The following is a 21,826-nucleotide window of genomic DNA, read 5'->3' on the forward strand; positions in this document are numbered from 1 at the left end:
GATGCGAGGGGCGGGACGCGCCGTTCCTGCCGGCGGCCAATGAGAGGGAGGCGCCGTAACCAATGGCGGGGCGCCTTCCAGCCGGCGCGCCGGTAGGGCCGGACCGGGGGCATTTAAAGGGGCAGCGCCGCCCGCGGCCCGAACAAAGGGAGCGCGCGGGGCCGCTCCGCCCCCCGTGCCCGGGGCGGGGCCTGGCTGAGGGGGCCAAAGCGGCCCTGCCCCGGCCCCGCTGCCCTCCGTGTGCCCGGGACCCCAGGCCCTTCCTGCCCCCGGGGCCTTTGGTGCCCTCCGAGCCGTGCCTCCTGTGAGCCCCCGGACCCGGCCTGGCCGCGCTGCCCTCCAGGCCCGAGGCAAGGAGCAGAAGCTACGCGGCTGCCGGAGCTGCCGGTCAGGCTCATCTCAGGACACTAGCGTGCGGGGCTGTGCAGCCGCTAATCTGTAATTAATCGGTGATTAAGTCTTACTTGCCTGCTCACCAGATTTTCTCGATCAGGGTCTCTCGATGAGTGCAGACTGGGCACAATAAATAGATAAGTGAGGAAGAAACCAGCCTGTTGGCACCGATGGTGTTGTGCAGGCTTCACGTGCTTGTCGTGCTGTTGCATAACGTGAAAGTCAACGTGTGCTGGGTTGGGCCAGGCTGAGTCCCAGAGTGCTGTGTCAAAAAACCCACAGAACCTGCGTGTGTTCCTCCTGTCATGTGGACTGTGCATCTGGAGTCTGGTAAACAGAAGTAGCAGCTCACCTGCTCTCAGAGAAGATTCTTCCAGTACCTTCACCCCAGAATGACTCTCCTGAAGATGTACCTGTGTGTGATATCCCACTGCTGGTAATGTGGGAAAAAGTGCTGTGTGATGTCCAATGTTTCCAAAGCAGAAGCTGGAGGCAAGGTTGTGCAGGTGCTGGAGGTGTTCAGTCTGTCTTGCTGAACCTGTCTGGTGGTAGACGTGCTGCTTCTGTAGAATTGGCACTGCCTCAGTGACTTCCTTCTTGAGGTTTGGCAGTAGAGCCAGCTCCTCAGTGCTGGATGTAGGGTCAAGTGTGGTGTGGAGATGGAAAGAGGGGTAATTATTCATTGCCTTGTCCATCCCAGTTCACTGCAGTGGTTTTTCTGGGAGTTAAGAATGATGGGTTAAAGGAGTTCTCGCAGTATAAATATTGAGAGGAATTGAGGGAGCTGAGCATCTTTGGTGGGGCTTAATAAATGTCCCACAAAGCTCCTAAATTTTTTATAATACAGTATCCAGGAGTGAATTATGAAGTATAATGATGTATGTCCTGTCAGCTGGCAACTGAACATGATGAGGGTGATGAGCAAAATGTATATTGAGGTATGTATGTTTCTGCAGTGTAATTTCCAGAATATCTCTAGCAACTACCACCCTAGGTTCTGTGTCCTTTGCAGTGCTTTGTTCTTTGGTCTCATGTTCCACGTTACAGCCTCAGCCTAAAATGATCTGAACCTCGGACACTTCTAACCAGGAACAAGCTATAGCCTGTTGAGTTAGTGCCAGACAGCAAACTGTGCCTGAGAGGAGACCCTAGATGCTCTGAGATGATGAAATTTGAATTTTTGCTTGCTTTTTAAATTTTAATTTAGCTAGAAAATCCCAGGAGACTTACTTACAGCTCTCCGTGATTGGAGCTAAACAGGTACATGTGAGATCTGCTTTAGTCCTGGGCCAAGGCAAACCAATAATTGTCTTGGAACCAAGGAGAGGGTTAATCTCAGCTGCTGGGAGGGCAGGACAGTCATGCTGCCTCTGGTAAAGAGGCTGCCCTGCTCTGCTCCTTCAGCAAGTGTGAATCCTGCAGGGGAAACTGAGCAAACCCATGAGGGGACAAAACAAAGGAAGTGAAGGGATCCAGCTTTTCCACAGCTCCATATATTTACTCTGACACCTGGTGACACTTTCCTGTGTTCAGTGGCCACAGGTTGCTGAGGCTCAGCGTGTTCCTGTCTGTCTGTCACTTCTCTTCCACACTGGGCTGAAATTCCTGTGTGTTCCACATCAGTGGCAGGATGACAGAGTTGAATCTGCTGTAATTTGTAGGTGAGCTGTTCACTTATATATGGAATATGACATTTCTTGATGCTCTAGACTTCTTACCCTGACCAATCATTACTGCAGCATATTATGGGTAATATGTTACAGATGTGCCTACCTCCAGCAGATACCTTGTTCTCTGGAGCTCTGTGTGCAGCTCTTACATGTTTGCTAAATCCCAGGCTTCCAGGGAGAGGTCTGTCTTAAAAATCTTCAAGCTTTATTTATCAGTAAGGATATTTCTGAGCACCCCCAGTGTGTTCCACTGCCTCTACAGCAGGGAAATGCTCAGGAAAATTCCTCCTTGAGAGGCCATGCTACTGTTATAACTCTGTGCACATATGTTTATTGTGCCTCCTACACAGCCAGTGTTTGATTTTTAGGAAAACACACACATGTGCTTTGTCTTTGTCTTGCCTCTTTCCCTTTAACTGCTCTGGAGTGGGGAGGCTGAGTGTGACAAAAAGGCCCAAAGAGACCAGACTGGGCCTTCTGGGTGCCTTGCACTAAAACCGGCTTGCTAAAGATCTTGGATCTCATTTTCCTTTCTTTTCATTTCTTTCTCCACCCCTGAGCCAAGGATTCTTGGCAATTTCCATCACATTTGTGTAGGATGCAGCACAAACCGAGCAACTTGGGAAATAGCTTCTGTTTGCTGCAGCAAAAATCACCAGCTCAGTTTTAGCTGAAAACAAACTGCACTTTTCCTGCTCCTGCTGTGGCCAGGCAGTGGTGGGCCATGATCTTTAGAAGCACAGTACGGACAGAGGATCTGGTGTTCAGAAGGATAAACATCTCATTGAGACGTAACAGCTGCTCCAAGAAGTGAAACTCTTAATGGAGCTGTGCTGTAGGTGGCTGTGGGAAGCCAGGGTGTCATGAACAGGGTCAGTCCAACCCTGAAGAACTAGCAAATAATCAAGATGCACCAGTTCTGGCAGAGAAGAGAGAAGAATCCCTTCCTTTGTGTACCCCTGTGCCTGTGGGACAAAGCAGGGGACTTGTCATGCCATCAGCCATTCCAGAGCAATTGAGGAAACGGAGAACAATTAGCTCCTCTATGGCCTCTTATCTGAGTTCAGCACTATCCTTGCAGCCTTGCCAGTTTCAAACATCAGCTTTGGGTTTTGTTTGCTCTGAACCAGAACTGCCTGGAAGCCATGGCAGGAGTTTGTAGCTTCCCAAAAGACAACTAAGCCCTGTCCTCCAGGGCTGAGGGGGAGTGCTGGAAAGGTCTAGACAACTTGTGCCTTTTTAACTCCCACCAATCACCTGGGTCTGAGATATAATTTTGTTTTACTCCCCAGCATTCCTGCTCTGGAATCTTGCAGCAAACAGTCTGTAGCTCCATCCATGGGCCCTGAAAGTGGTGACTGAACCCAGACAAAGTGCTTGCTGCAGGTCATTCAAATGCTCATGTCATTTGCTGGTGGGCAAGAAAACTCTGTGATGTAGCAAGGTACTGACCTGCACACTGCAGCCCTGAGGGACTTCAGAGAGTTTGTAACACCTCTCCCTGTGGCACAGAGATCACAAAGGTCCAAATCACTGCATTCCCAAATCCCCTCCTTTACAGGTGCTTGGGCAGAGGTGGCTGAGCTTACACGGCGTAGTTAGTGCACCAAAATTCAGAATAAAAACCAGAGATGTGAATTTAAACCCTCATCTGTTCCCTTCTGAATACAGAGTTGTCCTAATATTTATGTCAGCTCTCCACTGAAGCTGTTATGCCAAACTTCTCACTAGTGACTCTGCAGCTTTGGGAGAAGCCAACCCTAGCTGACAGGTAAATTAGGAAAAACATTCTGAAAAAGGTAAAAAAATGGATTTTTAAATAGGTATAACCCAAACAGGTCAATAGTATATTGCTTTTCATGGCTCAGTTCATCTCAGCAGGTTCAGAGAGGTGGGGAAAGTACTCATATTTTGTTAATTAGCCCTGACTTAAAGGAGCAAAGCCCACAGCAAAGCTCTGTACAGAGCCTTGGCAGAACTCACACCACCATCTCTCCCAGACTGAGCACAGCCAGGCAAGGACACTCCACAGCCTCTCCTCCAGGGCTGGTCACATAGGTGACATCTTCATTGAACAACAGTGTTTAAGGGCATCACAGTGACAGTAGTGTCCTTTACTCTGCAGACAAGATGTACCTTGATGTACCAGGTAGTGACCTGCAATATTCACCAGGTGAGGGCAGCCCAAAGGGAGCAGCTGGCTGGGGATGTATGAGGGCACACAGGAGAAACTGGGACACCTTCAGCCAGCCAGTCACACCCTTGTAAACCACTTTCAACATCAAAGGCATCATTTGCCTCCTGCACTTTCAGACAGGGCAGTTCCAGGTACAGACTCACCCAGTTCCATGTCATTCCAGCCTTCACTGTAACACAGGCAGCCTTTCACCAGTGCTGCACAGTGAGCCTGTTTGGGCAGATTTAGACGTGACAGTGCAGGTATAAAAGAAAAGATTGTTTTCTTACTTGCCTGTTGATACATAAAGTTCCCTTTTTGTCAGTGCCTACTGCAGTAAGGCCACGTTGTTTCAGGTCTCTTACTGTGTATTTTATGATGAGTTTCCTACATTAAAATGTCGAAAGTGACTGAAACTGCATAAAATTAGTCTTAATGCATCCTTCTTTGGAAAGAGACTTAGCTGAGGAGCAGAGAAGTTGAGACAGTAAAAAAATAACCCTAATGTACTGGGCAGTTAAAGTCACTGTGGAAAAGAACATTCACATGCAAGCCAGGATCTCAGTTGTCTTGCTCCAGGAACTAGGACCACCACAAGTGATATCAGCATAACTTAGAACACTATTTTTCTCTCTCAGTTTATGGCACAAAACACTATGTGCAACAAGTGAACCTTATTTTTTTGTGGTTTGCTAGTTCAGTGGAGATAACATCCCCTAGGCCACAAAGACCCTTTACTTGAAACAAAGTTACTTCTCTGTGAATGGATTGCTACACAGATACCATTTCCCCCAATTCTTCTTGCAGCTATAACTTTAAAGTTGTCCCACTAGGCACAAATGGTCTTTTCTTTCATGCAAATCTAAAAAAAAATTAGCTCAGTTCTGTACAGGCCTGCCGGCTCAAGAGTGCAGCTTTCCTTTGGAAGAAAATGAAGTTTAAAATCAGATAGTGAGGTTGGTTATTTTTGTTCTCATTGAACAGTTACTGAGCAAGAAAGTGAGACTGAGTAGTTTATTTGGTGTTCTTGAAGACCATAATTGTATGGATTTGGATTATGCAGAGCAAAAAATACAGTCTTCACGCTGTTTTACACCATGATCAGTATAGGCCATGCACATTCAACAACAGCACCAGCTTAATCTTTAAGCTGCTTGATCTTATGCTTATGGCGCTCGATTTCTTTCTGCAGACGCTCAATCTCTTTCTGGTGGTGGTGGATCTCTTCCTCGTGGTGTTTCCGTAAGGCAGAGAGCTGCTCCCGCTCCTTTTCCCTGCAAGAGAGGACGGCAGGGAAGTGTATCCCCGCGGGCGAGCGGCGCGGGAGCGGCCGGCCGGGCCCTGCCCCGGGCTCGTGGAGCGGCTCCCCAGGCCCCGGGCCCCGCTCACCTGAAGTACCGCTCCTCCTCGGCCGCCTGCTTCTTCCCGAAGGCGCCGCCGGCCTCGCGGATGGAACCGCCGCCTCCGCCGCCCTTCCCGGCGCCTTTACCCAGCTCGCCCAGCTGCGGGAGAGACGGCGGTGAGCGCGGAAGGACAGACGGACAGGCACAGCGACAGGATGACGGACAGACTGAGGGACAGACGGGCAAAGGGACGGACACGCGGAGGGCAGAAGGGACACTCTCGGAACACGCACCTGGTCGGCGCCCGATCCCGAGCTCCAGCGCTGTTGCTGCACCAGCAGAGCCCCGCGCAGGCCGCCCCGCGCCGCCACCACCGCCACGGCCGCCATCGCCGCCTGCCCTTGGAGCGCCGGACGAGCCGCCGGGCGGGGCCGCTCCTGCGCAGCCGCGGCCCCGCCCCCTCCCGCCCCCAGGGCGCGGCGGCGCCGGGGGCGGAGCGGCTCCTATGACGTCACCAGGCGGGGCCCCGGGGCCGCGCGCCGTAGGGGGCGGGGCCTGTCGCTGCGGCGCGCGGCGCGGTCACGTGTGGTGACGGCGGCGTCACGTGTGGTGGCGATGGCGGCGGCGGGGCCCGGCGCGGGCGCGGCCGAGGACGCGTTCCTGACCTTCTACAACGAGGTACCGCCCGCGCCCCCGCCCGCCCGCCGCCCCGGGACCTGCGCGCCCTGCCGAGCCGGCCTGTGGCGGGGTCGGGGGCCGGCGGCGGGCGGGGCGGGCGGAGCCGCTCTCGGCGCCGGGCAGGGGGTGGGCGAGCGGCGGGTGCCGGCGGGTCGGTGCTCGGTCCGTCCCCCCCAGAGCCCCGGGGGCGGCTGCGGACGGGGCCCCGCGTTCGGCCCTGGTTCCGCCGGGCTGAGCGCTCGCGGTCCCTGCGCGTGGCCCCGCCGTGCCCCGGCCCGGCCCCGCTGTGGGCAGACTGTCACCGGGCAGCGGCGTGGGGCCTCGCCGCCCGCCGGGCCCCGTCACTGAGGGCGCCGCCTGAGCGTGTGTCCTGAGCCGCCCGCTCAGAGGCCGCGCCGCTTCGGTGCGTGCGTGTTTCTTTACATAAAAGTGACCAATAAATGTAAATACGCGGTTTGGTTCGACGTAGTGCTGTGAAGGGTGAATACTGAACTAAATAACCTGCGGTCAGAGGAAAGTGAATTCCTGTATTTGCGTCAATAGCATTCAGCGTGTTTAAAGGGCCGCGCTGCCAACAGCGGGTTAAAAGCAATGATGCCGTGGTTTCCAAGGAATCACAGTGACAGGAGTGCCGGAGGTGCATGGGGAGGAGGGAAAGCACAGCTGTAGAGCGGGCTGTAGGAAAAACAGACAGAACTGTTCTGCAGTATTTTTTTATAGTTAAAATCTGATGTTGAAAATACTGTTGGGCTGTAGGAAAGGCCAAAAAATATGTGCTGATAGTGCCTGAGAGAATAACTACAGGCTTGAGGGAAGCAAGGGGCATAATGAATTGTAGTGCAGGTATCCTAACAGCATGGAATAAAGAGGTAAGGATGTTGTGATGGTCAGTTGATAGAGGTCTCTCTTGTTCTTCAGGTAAAGCAAATTGAAAAACGAGACTCTGTTTTGACATCAAAAAACCAAATTGACCGGCTGACCCGACCTGGATCTTCGTATTTCAACTTGAACCCTTTTGAGGTTAGTTTGAACATTCTCTCCTCCTTTCTGAATTGGTGTATGAGCTTCCTGATTCCCGAGTATTTATTCCAGTAAAAGACAACATAAGGAAAGAAAAAAATTCTCTAGGTACAGATTGCTGTGCAGAAGGTTTGCAGAGGACAGCAGGATGGTGTGTGTGTGTGTGTGTTTGCTGTCTTTGTCAGTGTTTGATGGCAGCACAAACTGTATATTGTCACATTTCCCTCATACAACAGCACTGGAAGGTTTGACTGGGCACTTTCTGAACAGGAAGGTAGTAGCTGGAGGTGGCAGCTTGGCAGGTTCTGATCATAGCTCTCTTAATTCAGCATTTCTAGTTGTGTGTTTTAGTTTGGGTGTTCATCCCACTGAATTTCTTGTGGGTGATTGAAGGAGACAGGGCTCCGCTGCTTGCATGCAAGAAGCCAGATTATTGATTCCAGAGCTCAGTTGATACACTCTTACTGCTTTAGGTAAAATTTTCCACTGCCAATCAAAAATCACATTATTAATTTTTATTAATATTAGACACTATAATATTAAAAAGTAGTATTATTAATGTTAGCAATATTGCTTAACCACAATCTTACAGGTGTAGTCATACATGACTTCCCTGAAACAAAGGACCACATTCCTTTTCACTTCCTCCTTTACATTTCTATTTATGTTCCCATAAACATAAATAGTTCCCATGGATTTCTGGCCTAGCAGGGCCAGGATGTTCCACATCCATCATCTCCACAGCTGCTCCCCCATGACTTCTGTAGTGGATAAAGACAAGGTCTCTCAGTGGCCACACCAGTGAGTAGTCTCTGAGGAGCCACTGGGTAATGGAGAATCCCCTTGCACTTTATAGTGTTTGATTCCTGTTGCAGTCAGTTATAAAGTCTTAATAAGTAGGAAAGCCTGAAGAAGACAGTAAATAAACAATGACACATAATCATGAGTAAATAAACAATATGGTATTCGTCTGGATTTGGCTTTCCCTGGGTGTATTCCTTCCTGGTGTCATCTTTGCTGCCTTTTTCAAGCCTCAGGTGCTTTGTGTAGTCCCAGTTCAGGGCTGGTCAGCCAGACGAGTCAGCAGATACACTTTGACAATGTTCAGTTTTGTATAGATCTTGGTACTTGACTTGAAAAGTGAATTAAGAAAGCAGTTTCAGAGTTGAATGTAGCTTTCCTGTGGGAGAGTGGGGTTTTTTTTACAGATTCTTTGAGTCAGACAAGTGCACATCTGCTCACTTGTTGCTTAAATTTTATGTTCGGTAAATTAATTCACAAAAGTGTTCCTAAAATCTGTCACATCTGTAAAGATCAATAAACAAGTGGTGTCACTCATGGAAGCCAAACAGTAAAACTCTACTGTTGTCTTTCAAAATGATAAAATCAGTGAATTCTTATAAAGTAGTGTATTTTCTGTCCAGTGTTCTGAGTGACCTGACATTGTCCCCAAACCACCATGTGCTTTTGTGTCTGTCAGACTGAGCATTGCTACAGGTCTGGTTGAAGGTTCAGCCCAGTTTATGAATTGTAGCTGTCTACCCAAGGCTTGAACGTAGGAAGGACACTGGCATAGCCAGAGGTGTCTAGGATTGCTGAAAGTACTGTCACAAATGTCAAAAGGATTGTGAAATGTTTCTGTTTCACTGGGTGAAAATTTGTGTCGTTGTGGGGCAAGCTTTTTGGTGTGTGTCTGTGTGCCAGTGAACCAAGTGTTAGAGAATCACAGAATGTGCTGGGTTGAAAGGCACAAGAGTGAAGAGCTCAGTACCTGCCCCTGAGCTGCCCCTTGGAAGGATGTTCAAGAGTGTAATGAGTTCTCCCCTCAGCCTCCTCTTCTTCAGGCTGAACAAACCGAGTGACTCCAGCCACTCCTCATGAGAGTGTTAGAACTTGCTGACAGGAACCTGAAATGCGGAGAGTAGCATCAAACTTGCTCTGCTGTCGTGGTCTCTTTTAGGTGCTGCAGATGGATCCTGAAGCCACAGATGACGAGATAAAGAAAAGATTCCGACAGGTATTCAGCTTTTGCACTCAAAGTCCGTGGAAGGGAAGTAGAGGTGCCATAGAGATTGTGCAGCTGGGTGTGGGCACAAGAAAAATGGTAGTAAAGCTGTGTCTGGGTAGAGGGATGTCTACTTTTGGCAGACATGCATAGAACAATGCTTGTATCAACAAGAGGAGAGGTGCAGCAGTGTCCCTGGTCCAAGCATGATAGGCTGCTTGGCCTGTGCCATGTGTGATGGGGCTGTTGCAAGCTAATATAGCCATGTAAAATCAGCCTCTTGAGCTTGAGTTCAAAAGGAAGATCAAAAGGTATTTTTTGCAAATGTATGGGCTTGGATCCAGGTTTTCTCTGAGGTTTCTTTTAGAATTTCCACAGTCATTTTTAGGGGCTGGGTTACCTGGAAGAGGCAGCCCTGCTTACTGGCAGGTCTGCAACACAGGAAGCATCACCCCAGCCTCCCTCTGCTAACAGGCCTGCGGGAAATGTTTTGAATTTAATGAGTGCATACAGCAAAGAAACAGTATTTGGAGGGCTGCAGCCTCCTCCTGAGTAAAGCTGTGAGTGTCTTTAGATAGGAGGATGCTGGGTGCCAAAGGAACAGGACGTGGGCTACTCCTGTGTGGGGGAAATGGGAGGATAACTTCTTGGTCAATTGATGACTTCTCTCTTCATCTTCTCTGATGTCTTCTGCAAGACATTAAAGGATGGCATTCTCAGCTTTGGGCTGGTAAAATACTACAGGGAGATGTTTGGAGTTCAGGGTAATGAAATGAAAAATGTGCATGGAATTGTGCATTGAAGAAATCAAACACCTAAGTGCAGAATGTGGAACAGCCCACAAAGGGGAAAAAAGGCACTGGCTGAAGTAAATCTGTTCAGGACTGAAGGCAAACCTTTTCCTGGGAGCTACAAACTGGCAGCTGTGGAGTTCCAAAAGTAGTTTCTTTGTATACTTCGGCACTAAAGAGGTTTCAGTTGCTCTTTATAGCAATGGCAAAAATAAAAATTGAAAAGCAGCCATATGGGGAAAGTTTGAAATAACTTTTTGAAAGCGGAATATGGAGGACATGGTTTCCAACCCAGTTAAAGTGCCCCTCAGGATGGCAGTGATCCATGTCCTGTCTCTACCAGGTAAAGTACAGGCAGGAGTTTTCTTAACTTTCAGTAAAGTAGCCTAAGGAAGAATGACCACTCTTAAGTAGTTTGGTATTTGGATAGCCTTGGGGATGCTGGAGAAATTCTTGAGAGACTTTGGTTGGAGATGATCTTTCTATGTTTGTTTCATGTCAAGACCAGGGATACAAATCTTCAGTGACCAAGGGGTTCATATCAGCTCAGGCACTGCAGCTGAGGGGTGTTTAATTGTTCCTCTCATCACGAGCTGCAGCTTTTCTTTCTTTTGGACAGCCTGTTTGTTATAGGGATTGTTTATTCTATCAGCTCGTACTGGCACATGCTTCTGCACATTGTCAGCTGGTTTGTCCATGTACAAAGGAATAGGATCTCTCTGGATTCTTTCTGTCTGAGACTATTTCCCTTCTCTCAAAAATCTCTGAAATACTCTTCATCTTTTACCATGATCTTGATGGCAAGATCCTTTTTTCTTCCAGCTGTCAATATTGGTGCACCCAGACAAAAACCAAGATGATGCAGATAGAGCCCAGAAGGCATTTGAAGGTAATACCCTTTCCTGGGCTGCCCTGGGTTAGTAGTTGCAGCTTTTCTGGTGCTGATTTAAAAATCCATTAGGGTGGAGGGGACAGAGGGGTTGCTTCAGAGGGGCTTTAGCTGGGGCAAAAGCAGCTGTGGTAGCAGCAGCTGTGTGAGGTGGTGGCATTTCAGCAGGTGGCACTAGGTGGCAACAATGGCATTGTCATGTCACAACAGGGACAGACATCCTCATGGGGGTTTGGGATTGTTGAAGAAAAACCGTTTAACCTGTGCATTAGGTTTTAATTATAGAGCATATGACAGAAGTAGAGTGATGGTTTTAGGTGTGTGCTTTGCATCACAGTGAGGTGTTCATGCCCATAACTGCAGCTGGTAGGACTGATGCTTTCACCTGCTCCCTCCAGAAGGTATCAGAGAGTTCTTGCCATTGCTGTACCCCAAAACTCATTCAACTAAACATGTTATCACTTTCCTAGATGTATTTAATAATGAAAAAAACGACCAAAACAGACTGCCAAACAAATGACCTCCAGAAATTCTAGAAGCCAAATTAGTAATGCCAACAAGTAGCAGTCCTGTGATGCCTTGTGAACATGACTGCTGGTGCTATTAATATTGATGCTTTTTGTTAGCTGTAGATAAAGCTTACAAGCTGCTGCTAGATCAGGAGCAGAAGAAGAGAGCCTTGGATGTGATACAGGCAGGAAAAGAATATGTGGAGCACACTGTGAGTATTCTGTGGGAACATCCAGGGTTGGGGTGAGTGGTAATCAATCGTTCATATTTTGCTTTTTGGTACACTTGCCTCATGTTTAGGTCACTGAACTGAGCAAACCTCATAATGGCACTGTGCAGGTGGGCTCCAAGCTCTTCACAGCAGAAACAAGACTGCTGTGTCCAGGACTGCTGTTGAGCTCAGTGCAAGATAATTCAGTGAAATTCAGTACTTGAAATAATCAGGTCAGACCACATGATCTGACCTAAATATTTTTTCTGAGTCTGTGAATGAAGGATGCAGTTCAGATATGTGTAGGTGGAAGAGAAAAGGTGGTGACAGCAGGAGACTGGGAAGTTCGGGGGATATTGACCTATAAGATAAGAAAAGGAGTTTGGATTGCATTGACCAAGAAGTTAGTTATGTGGGTGGATTAAAACACAGAAAGCTTGAGGAAGTAGATGATATGGGAGAGCTCAAATACTCTTAACACAAGGAACACTTGATGTTCTGTTTGTTGTTAGTCACTTGAATATCATGAAGCACAATAAACTTCCTGCTGGTTTGGATGGTGTATATTGAGTAAGAATATATCTTTCAAGAAATGAAAAGGGATTATGTTGTAGGAATTGTATCCAACACAGTATTGTTAATTACTACAGTTCATGTGATAGTAATCTTGTATGTGTTTGTCTGGGCCTAGGAGGGTTTGGTGTAAAACAAAACATCAATCAAGGACAGAGTTATTTCTATACATTGGAATAGGAATGCAGAACCACTTGGATACAATTATGTAAGCCCCCCTATAAAATTTTAAGGCTCTTATTTTTGTTCTTAATCTTCAGGTGAAAGAAAAAAAGAAGCAGCTGAAGAAGGATGGAAAACCTCCCAATGTAGAGGAGGATGATCCTGAAGTTGTAAGTCACACTGTGTTCAGAGAAACTGGAGATCACAAAATGTGTTTTGAGGAATTAAGATTCAAAGCCAGTACAGAAGTATTTATTAGACTTGTTAATATTGTAAACATTTAGAGACGAACAAATTCTGCTTAGCCACTGTAGAGTATCTTGTGTCAGGTGATACCTGTGTACTGTGGAAAATAGCTTCACTGTAGTGTAAAGAGTAAATATATTGTGAGATTATGTAGATCAAAATAACCTGTTCTTTTCTCAAAGCAAGCCTTCATTGCTTGTGCATCGTGCACTCTTTTTTGAATTGTATTGCTTGTTGTCTTCTGACTGCTGGAACTGTGGCATTCCTGCTGCTGGCAGAGGCATGTGTAGCACTCACTGCAGCGTGGCTAAAATGAGCTGGTGACTTTTTAATGAGAGCAATTTCCTTTGTTTCATTCATGTAGCACTGAGGGACAGATGTGCTGTTCTGCAGCAAACCACTTGTATTAAAAAGGGCATGACATGACCTAGTTCTCTTTACCTGGGCTCTAGTCTGGAGAAGTCCAGTGATATGAGAGGCTGTAACAGTGATAGGTGATTAGCAAACATTGACTTCATTAGTCTCAGAGCCCTTCTTTTTCCTGGAAAGTGATTTCTTCCTGTTGATACCACCACAGTAACCCCATAACCATCCTATTTTTCATTTTTCAGAAGTCTGTTGCTCTTCTTTAGTAATGAAGATTGGTTTAAGCATACTGATTTCCTACTGGGAAGCCAATGCTAGATTTTTACAACACATCAAGAAGATCTGCTGGAAAATTACTCTCTAAAACAGTGACCATTTTGCCTTTTTTTTTGTCAAATGTAACAATGCAAGACTTAACCCAAGAATAAGAGGGTTTGAAGTGAACAGTTCTGTTTAGGCACAGCTTCATGAATACAAATTAAAATGAGACTAATATGAGGTTAATATGCAGTTGTTTCCTGTTGCCAGGGCCAGAATTTAATCAGCAGTGGTTTATATCTTTCTTTGTGCTGCTGTTATTGTCAGAGCAGGATAGAGGTTATGTGGGCATACCTATGGTTTGCTTTCTTCTTAACTCCTTACATTTGTATGTAAAACAGACTTCAGCTGTGTTGATGGGTATTATTTTAAGACTGGATTTGTGTTTTGCAGTTCAAACAAGCTGTATACAAACAGACAATGAAGCTCTTTGCTGAACTGGAAATTAAGAGGAAAGAAAGAGAAGCAAAAGAAATGCATGAAAGGTATAAATGATGTTCTGCTTGTGCAGTTCAGGCTCTTCTTCCCCCTTGTGCTTCCTCAAAGAAGATAAGGGATCAGAGAGTCTTAGAATAGTCTAAATTGGAATGAACCTCTAGAGATGATCTGCTCTGACCTTCTGCTGAAAGCAGAGCCTTGGATTAGATTATCAAGGGTCCTGTCGAACTGATTGCCAGTAATGTGGATTCTGCCGCTTCTCTGGGTAGCCCGTGGGTTGTAGAGCCCTATGCTTGAGGAAAGCACACAGGAAATTGGCCCTCCTGTGTTGAAGATGTCAATATATTTTATATGGTTGCATTCTCTTACGTGTACACATGTAGGCCAGCCACAACAGTGAAATGGTGACACAATTCTGCATGCTATTAGCTTGTGAAGGATTGATTTTTACTTCTATTTAAGTGCCAGAAATACCCTGTGGCATGTGTGATCCTGAACTATTTAAGGTGTTTTCATCACATGCTGCCTGAGTGCTCGCTGTGAATACACTTCCTGCAGTGGGTTCTGTGCTGGTCAGTGAGGTGGGGATGGCTCTAGGACATGGCTTTTGATTACAGGTGAAAAGTTGGGGGTTAAAAATTTATTTTGTACTTTGCATGCTGAAGTGGTTATTAACTTCTCAGAACATGTACCCTCAACAGTTTTAGGGACTTACCACTAGAGTGATGTCCAGCTTCTTGGATGGAGAAATCCAGCTTGTTTTGCTGAGCAAGAGAAGCCAACTCTTTACTTGTATGCCTGCTGTCAGTGGGGCCAAACCATCTTTACTGCTCACTGCCCTTCCAAATTTGAAACCAGTTTCTATTTGCTGTGCTGTCTTAGGTGTGCATATTTGTGTCGTCTGTGATCTGCCAGAAAATCAGAAGAGCTTTCCAAGATATCTTGAAAGTATTGTTTTCCAAGATGTTCTGAAAGTATTGCCTTGTTTATTTGCCTTGTTTATGAGGCTTGTGGGCTCATAACTTTTGTGGCTTCCCTTGCAGGAAGCGGCAGAGGGAAGAGGAAATTGAAGCACAAGAGAAAGCTAAACGAGAACGAGAATGGCAGAAGAACTTTGAGGTATTCAGCAATTTAATTACACAAGAGGCCTCAGGAATTCTTGTCCGTGTTGCAGGGAATGCCCTTAGAGAGATGAGAGACCTTTTGTATGCAAGTCTGTAAAAAAATTTAATAGATCTGCACCAGCCTGGGTTTTGTTCATGTGTGTGGAGCGGGGCCCATCAATAGGGCTTTGGAATCACCTATGCAGAGGCTGGTCTGGTGTTGAGGTAACTGAGGTGTACTCTTTTTCATCTCTGTCAGCAGTTCATTCTTGTCTTTAGTTGTGAAATAGAATGGCTGCTTAGCCCAGGTCAGCATCCAGATCCCTGTTAGTGCTGGGCCCTCCACCCCCCTGCTGTGGGAAAGGGCGGGGAGGCAGAGAGCTGCTGGAGGCAGAGCCCATCTGCAGCACTGCTATTGCAGAGATGGGGCTGGGGTGGATGGATTACATGCTGTGAAGTGGATCATTCCTGGACTTGTTCTGTCCTGCTGTGAAATCTTCAGCCTGTGGAGATAAGAGGTTGGCTTTGTGGGCAGATTTGGGGGGTTAGGAGGGGTTTTTTGTGAGTTTTGGTGTTTGGTTTGTTTTCTGTTTTGTTTGGTTTTTTTTCCTTTCCTCAGGAAAGGTTTCTGCTGCTCAGCAGGTAGGGCAGGGAGAGAAATGCACCAGGGGCCTTTTTTTCTCTTTGTGTCAGTGTGATGAGACTTTGGGCAAGAAGCATGAGAGAAGGCAGCAGTACATTTCCCTTCTCTCTTCTCCCTGCCTCCAGTCTGCAGCACCAGGAGAACGAGGAGTTGAGACAGAGAAAGAACATGGCACGTTCTGGGCTGACAGATTAGGAACGTTCATTTGAGAGGTTTCTTGTATCCTTTGAGGATTCCATAGGGAGTAAGGACTGCCCAACCCAGTCTGGTGGTTTCTGAAAGAAGAATCCAGCACAGTGCTTACACTGGTGTGTGTAAGCTCACTTGCAGTTCCTGTGCACTGTGTTGCTCTGGCTCTTCCCAGTGTCTTTGTGTCCTGGCTGTCAGGGGCTGCATGCTGGATAAGGGGATATTGCTACTGATCTCCTGAAGCTGGTATGTACTACCTGTGCTTTGGCTCTTGCACTTGTTAACTCTCCACTTCCTCCCCGTTGTTCCCAGGAAAGTCGGGACGGTCGTGTAGACAGCTGGAGAAATTTCCAGGCAAATACAAAGGGGAAGAAAGAAAAGAAAAACAGGACCTTCCTGAGACCTCCCAAAGTAAAAATGGAGCAGCGTGAATGATCCTGGAAGCACTGCCCAAGTGCAGCTCCTCAGTCCCTTCTCTGCTTTTAAGGACTCATTGGCACCTAGAGTAAGATTTGCTTTTTAGTAGACTGTTTGTTTCCAGTCCAATATTAATTATCAGTCGAAGTATTTTTTGTACTCTGTCTGTTTGAAATAGGGCCAGAGAATGACCCCGGCCAGGGCCCCGCTACACGTAGAACACTTGGCTTAGGAGAGTCCCCTCCATTCCTGCTGTCCCGTGTGTCTGCTGCCCTGTAACTCGGTGTTTTGTACTTCACACAGACTGTGCTGTTTCACCACTTCTCTTTCTAGTTTGAGAGCTGAACAAAATATTGGAAAACACATCCAAACCCTTTCAGGTATCGTCTTTCTCAGCGAGTTCAGCTTGGGAAAGATCTGGACTGACTCTGGGAATGTGCTTCCAGCACTGTGTGGTGCAGCTGGCCTGCAGTGAAGTCCTGCAGCTCCTCACTGCATTGAGTGGTGCTTGGAAGGAACTTGCCCCCAAGATCTGATTTCCAAACTAAAATCCCAGCTCTCAGGCTTAGATTTCTGTTAATCTCAGACCAGCTGGTCACTTCCTATAAAGGAAAATAACTTCTCTTGATTAATAGTTAAGCTGCAATGGTCTGTATGTAAAATAAATTTTTACCCAAATTACCAGGTTTTTTTTTTCTTGGGATGATTAAAAAATGCAATAGCAAGAGTGTGAATGGAGTGCTGTCACTGAGATGCTGCTGCTCTTCAGCATGAACCTGTGCGCTCTGCCTTTCCAGTTCTCCACATCCCTTTTTAGCTGCCCAAGGTGTTCCAAGTGCAGTGTCACCAGCCTGACACAGAGGGGACATTAACTGTCCTCATTCTCTGCCTGTGCTCCTGGCAGAACCTGGCTGCCTTAATTCACAACCTGGCTGGCGACCTTCTCTGCTGGGAGAGGCCATGGTTAAACTGGTGCAGCTGGGCTGTTCTGTTGGGAAGCTGGGATGTTGGCTGCAGCTCTGCAGTTGGGTGCCTGGGGAGCTCCAGGGCATGCAGCCAGCCGGTTCCTTCTGGCAGCAGTGCTTTGGACACCTATGGGTTGTAACTATCTTGCCCTTCAGGACTGTCTTAAAAGCTTCACGCTTCCTTTCCTGCCAAAATAGGAGCCAATTCTTACCAACAAGGAAACCCCATCAACATTTCCTTGTTAAATAACCCACGGGGCATAAAGGGAGCAGACAGAAACACGTGATTTCTTGTTGTGACTCAGGTGAATGTTGTGCCCATGACCTGAGCGATGCCAGTGCCACAGACTATGTAGGGGGAGCTCCTGTGTGGAATCTGGGCAGAGCAGTGCCAGTGGCAGCTGGAAGGAGTGGGTCCCCCATGTGCCCAGCCACCCTTTCTTCCCAGGCTGAAGGAGCACAAGGGGGGCTTATAGTGCTGCAGAAGGGGTACAGGAACAAGCTGCCCCTGCCTGAAGCATTTTCTGGCTGATGTTTTCTGATCTGGGGACTCCCACGGCAGAGCAGTGCCCTTCTGGCACTTTGCCCGATGAATCTCCACCTATCACGGAACAAGTACTCACTGTGCTGCCTCCTGGGATCTGGAAGGAAATGAGGAGCCCAGAGGACAGATCTGGTGAGGAATCTGCCCCCCCTTGCTGAGCTGGGACCACTTCTGCCCCCCTGGCCCAACCAGGGCGTGCCCCTGACCTGGAGCTGCTCCAGGGCTGGGCTAGCCCATCCCTGGCCTGTGAGGCACCAGGTGCCACAGGAGTGTGACAAGTCCCTCACCACCAATGGAGCCTCAACCACTGTGTCCCTTCTACTGCCTGCCCGAGGAAGGACCACAGGAACTGCTGTCAAGCTCCAGGGTGCAGCCGGGGCACGGCTGAGCATGTCACAAGTGCCAAGAGGGAAGTGAGTCACTCACCTGGGAGCCAGCACGACGCCCTCCTTCCTGTCAGAGCCTCTTCCCAGGCAGGAGCACACGCACAGCTCGGCCCTGCTGCTGTCTCCACTTGCAGCACAGGCCTGGTGGGCTGGGGTCTGTGACCGAGCTGGAGCAGGTGCTCTGTGAACCCAAGGTAAGACTCTCTTTTCCCTTCTCCTTGTTCTCCCAGGCCTCCCTCCCCAAGCTCCACAAGCTCCTTCTGTGTCTGGATAACTCAGGACATGGGCTGGCTCAACATGCCCCGTGGATCTCTGAGCTGTGGCATCTCAGACAGGGCCAAGGGCTCCCGAGACATCTTCATCCTCCCAGCGTGGGTGTGGGAAGGCACTCCCTGCTCCGAACACCCAGCAAGCAGGGGTGAGGTGATGAGGTGCACTGTGACAGCGTGAGTCAGGCAGGGTGTCTTTGGGGCTCTGGGGAGGGGGACTGCTCTCCCCCCTGAGTGACAACACCCCTGGCTTGGCTTGGGTGCTGTGAAGAAAGGTGAGGAGCCCTGCCTGGGCCTTACTCCTGCAAGGAAGAGGAGGCAGTGCTTGGAGCCTCTCAAGAGGTCAGGGCCCTCATCCCACTGGGCTGGCCATGGCAGATGGAGCAGAAGGCCAGCAGCTGTGGCTGGAGGTGTCTGGCTGCAATTGGGAGCAGCAGGAGCTGCTGTGACAGCTCCGGTAGGACAGAGCTGTGACAGCCTGCGGCTGTAGCACACAGATCCTGACACGGTGGCCCATGAGCTCACCCCTCTGCCCAGCGCAGCAGGGCTGGGCTTGGGAACCACAAAGAGCCCAGGCTGCCCTGCTCCCTGCCTCAGCCACGGCTGGGGACGCTGTCCAGCTACCAGCAGTGACATCCTCTGCCATTCTGTGCAATCCCTGTGGCGCAGCCAGCAGCAGAAGCCATGCCCTGCCTTCACAGCTGTCAGAGGGTACACAAGGAGTGCTGCTGCCACTGTCCCAGGAGCGGCTGCTGGCCCGTGGGTTGGTGTGTTTTCCTGCTGAGCAAGCCCAGCTCTGGGGCACATTCCTGCAGGGTTGGTAACGAGGTGGGGACAGGCTGTGCTCACCTCTGAAGTGCTCATGACAGGGGAAGCTGAGTTTATTTAGTATTTCTTTCCTGCAACAAACAAAAGAAAATTCTGTGGAGTGTTACATGAGTACTGGGAACTCACAGACAGTAACACTCAGCACCAGCTGAGCGTGTGCTGTGGCTCCAAAAGAATTTCGTGGTTTTACAAAGACCCATCCTGGCACTCAAGAATGTGTCCTGGGGACTGGAACGAGCAGGAACCAAGCTCATGTGTGTGCCAGTGGCTGGTGCTGTCACAAGCTGCATGTTGGTATTTCATCTTGTCCTTTTTTGCTGCTTGTGTCAGTGACGGGGCAGTCACAGACCCAGCAGCTGAAATGCTGCTCCTCCGTTTGCACTCCTTGGAGAGCTCTTCTCTGCCAACACAGTGTAGCTTGCTCTTGGGGAGAAATCTCTGGATATTTGCTTTTGAAACCAAGAGTTTCTGGTCCCTCCAAAATTTACATGTGGTTATCCAAAGCGAGTACATTGCTAACGGACTGTGTGTAAGAAGGAAACAACCACAAGGACATGTGCCAGAGGCGGGTGGAGGCTTACAGGAGGCACTGGGCATCTGCCCTGGCACCATGTGCTGCCACTAGAATGTCGCTGGGTGCCACACCCATGGGGAACAGCCACTGCCCTGCAGTCAGCCTGTGTGGGGTTTTCCCCAGGGAGTGGAATCTGGAACAGCTGCTCGGGAATCCAGCACGTACAACAACCTGAGGGACTATCAGTGCTCTTAACAGCATCCGTGGGGATCAGAGTAACATAAGTTTATTTATTTTTTCTTAGGTTGCAAGTTGGCTTGGTGAAAGTGAAGGCATATTCAAGATTGGTTTTTTTCTCAACTCAGCTTTGCATAGCCGTCAGCTGTCAACTGGTGTGTGCATTCCCTGGGCAGGAAGAACAAGAAATAGTGTCAAACACAGGACAGTCAGACTGCCAGGAGTGCTGAACGAGCCCAGCCTCCACTGGCAAAGTGCATCTTAGTATTGGAGTCAGTTACATGCTCAGAAATCGGCAGCAGAGCCAGGAGAGCAGGGAAAGAGGGTCCCCAGAGGGGAAGGGAGTAAAAGGGAGGAGCTGGCTGTGGGCACTCTGTGGGGACAAAAGGATCTGCTGATGCAGAATGGCCATGCTGCGGAGCTGAGCAGAGGAAGGATGAAGACTTCTGACGGTTCCTCCCCAGCCCAAAACCCCCTGGGCTTTCATTTCCTCCAAGGGCAGGGTTGTGGCAGGGCAGTGAGCCAAGATATGTCAAGTGTTGCTACATCGTCCGCAGCACTCCCCTTGCCCCTGACATGGACGGCTGCTCTCCCCAGAGACTTGGGCTGGCTGTCAGCCAGCCTCTGTAGCAGGCTCTGGTTTGTTTTTAAGTTTAAACCCCCAGGAGCAGCCTAAAGGGCAGAGCTGGGGCTCTGTCTCTTCCAGGAAGAGTCAGATTCCTTCATCCTTACAGCAGCTGATGGGAAGGGGAGAGGAGAGAGGATATCTGGTGGCAGAGGGGAGGAGGTGGCTGCAGCTTCCATCCCAGCACAGCTCTGGAGCATCTCTGCAGGAGCCTCAGCTCACCCTCATGTGGCCTGACAGACAGAGCTTGGCTGTCCCTTGCTGCACATGCCAGCCCCCCGTGCAGCCCACCCCGCCGAGGCTTCCATCCCATGTGGTGCCATTGCTACAGGACTCCCTCACATTGCAGGGTCCACTCTGCTCAGGGGGCTTCCAAATACCTTGGCCACCCCGTGCTGTGGGGCCAGTTGTGGTGTCCATGGACTTCTGGCTGTTTTGGAGTTTTCCCTTGGGGCGGTTCAGAGCAGCAGGACGTGGATTGTCCTGCAGTTTGCAGAGCACTTGTACATCCCCAGCATGGCCTGAGCTCCCTGAGGGATCCTGGGGCTGCCTGGCACCTGGATGCACACACACACGGGGCACTGTGCTGAAGTGCACACCAGGTGTTTCCCTCTGCAGTGGCCCTGGGAAAGGCCACCTACACCCTCTGGAGAAGAGCCAGGGAAGAGCCAGTCCAGGCAAAGAAACCCAGGCTGGTGCTGGGGCTTTGCCTGCCCCTGGCTGAGGACACCCAGGCACTGGCACAGACAGTGGGTGGGTTCTGGCATGGTGCTGGCTGCCCTGGTACTGTGCAGCCCAAAACCGTGAGACTCCTGGGGCCAGGTGAGTCAAAAGCCAGAGCAGCACTGCTGCGGTCCACCTTGGCCCCTCTGTCAGTGCCACATCTGCCTCGCTGATGAGGAGATTTCCATACCCCGGCTTGGAGGCAGGGCTCGCCAGCCCAACAACAAAAATGTGACTAGAAAGTGTCCCAGTGTCTGTGCCAGCTCCTTGCTCTTGGAGATGTTTGGCTGATGGGGCCCAGGGCATACAACCCTCAGCCTGTCCCTGTGGCTCCCAGGACATGAAGTCACGCCATCGGGATCTCTGGTGCCCCCAGAGCATGGCTATGGCCTTCTACGGAATGTTTGCCATTAGGCACATTTCCTGAGAATAGCCAGGAGAGCTTTTCCCAGCCTTCCCAGAGGAGCTCCAGTGCAGACTGGCCTCTGCTGCTGCTGCTGCTGTGGCCCCTGCCATTGCTCATCCCATTTTTTGCCCTCTTTCAGGATCATCAGAGGCAGAGATATTCCGAGGAAAAAGCCTTAAGGACTTTCC

At 49.4% G+C, this 21,826-nt stretch overlaps 2 protein-coding genes across 2 annotated transcripts; one reads left to right on the top strand and one right to left on the bottom strand.

Moving 5' to 3' along the window:
* Positions 1 to 5,239: 5,239 nt before the first annotated feature.
* ATP5IF1 (ATP synthase inhibitory factor subunit 1) lies at positions 5,240 to 6,020 on the bottom strand. The gene is made up of 3 exons (XM_066204280.1): positions 5,876 to 6,020; positions 5,629 to 5,741; positions 5,240 to 5,513 (listed from the first exon to the last, which is right to left on the bottom strand). Exons 1-3 carry the CDS (start codon positions 5,969 to 5,971, stop codon positions 5,378 to 5,380), a joined length of 345 nt encoding a protein of 114 aa, XP_066060377.1. The 5' UTR covers positions 5,972 to 6,020; the 3' UTR covers positions 5,240 to 5,377.
* A 138-nt stretch (positions 6,021 to 6,158) lies between these two features.
* Positions 6,159 to 16,822, top strand: DNAJC8 (DnaJ heat shock protein family (Hsp40) member C8). Its single transcript, XM_066204279.1, has 9 exons — positions 6,159 to 6,260; positions 7,179 to 7,280; positions 9,241 to 9,297; positions 10,899 to 10,965; positions 11,592 to 11,686; positions 12,520 to 12,591; positions 13,745 to 13,836; positions 14,833 to 14,908; positions 16,037 to 16,822. Exons 1-9 carry the CDS (start codon positions 6,198 to 6,200, stop codon positions 16,157 to 16,159), a joined length of 747 nt encoding a protein of 248 aa, XP_066060376.1. The 5' UTR covers positions 6,159 to 6,197; the 3' UTR covers positions 16,160 to 16,822.
* Positions 16,823 to 21,826: the final 5,004 nt, after the last annotated feature.

This window comes from Chamaea fasciata, unplaced genomic scaffold (assembly GCF_029207755.1).
Source record: "Chamaea fasciata isolate MVZ Bird 193981 ecotype frontalis unplaced genomic scaffold, bChaFas1.0.hap1 SCAF_26, whole genome shotgun sequence".
Taxonomy (NCBI): Eukaryota; Metazoa; Chordata; class Aves; order Passeriformes; family Sylviidae; genus Chamaea; species Chamaea fasciata.

Excerpts from the sequence above, each read along its gene's own strand:
- ATP5IF1 (XM_066204280.1), bottom strand. The coding sequence starts at position 5,971 with ATGGCGGCCGTGGCGGTGGTGGCGGCGCGGGGCGGCCTGCGCGGGGCT. Across the intron at positions 5,742-5,875 it reads CGGGATCGGGCGCCGACCAG|CTGGGCGAGCTGGGTAAAGG; the intron begins GTGCGTGTTCCG and ends TCTCTCCCGCAG. Across the intron at positions 5,514-5,628 it reads GAGGAGGAGCGGTACTTCAG|GGAAAAGGAGCGGGAGCAGC; the intron begins GTGAGCGGGGCC and ends CCTCTCTTGCAG.
- DNAJC8 (XM_066204279.1), top strand. The coding sequence starts at position 6,198 with ATGGCGGCGGCGGGGCCCGGCGCGGGCGCGGCCGAGGACGCGTTCCTG. Across the intron at positions 13,837-14,832 it reads GCAAAAGAAATGCATGAAAG|GAAGCGGCAGAGGGAAGAGG; the intron begins GTATAAATGATG and ends CTTCCCTTGCAG. Across the intron at positions 14,909-16,036 it reads AATGGCAGAAGAACTTTGAG|GAAAGTCGGGACGGTCGTGT; the intron begins GTATTCAGCAAT and ends CGTTGTTCCCAG.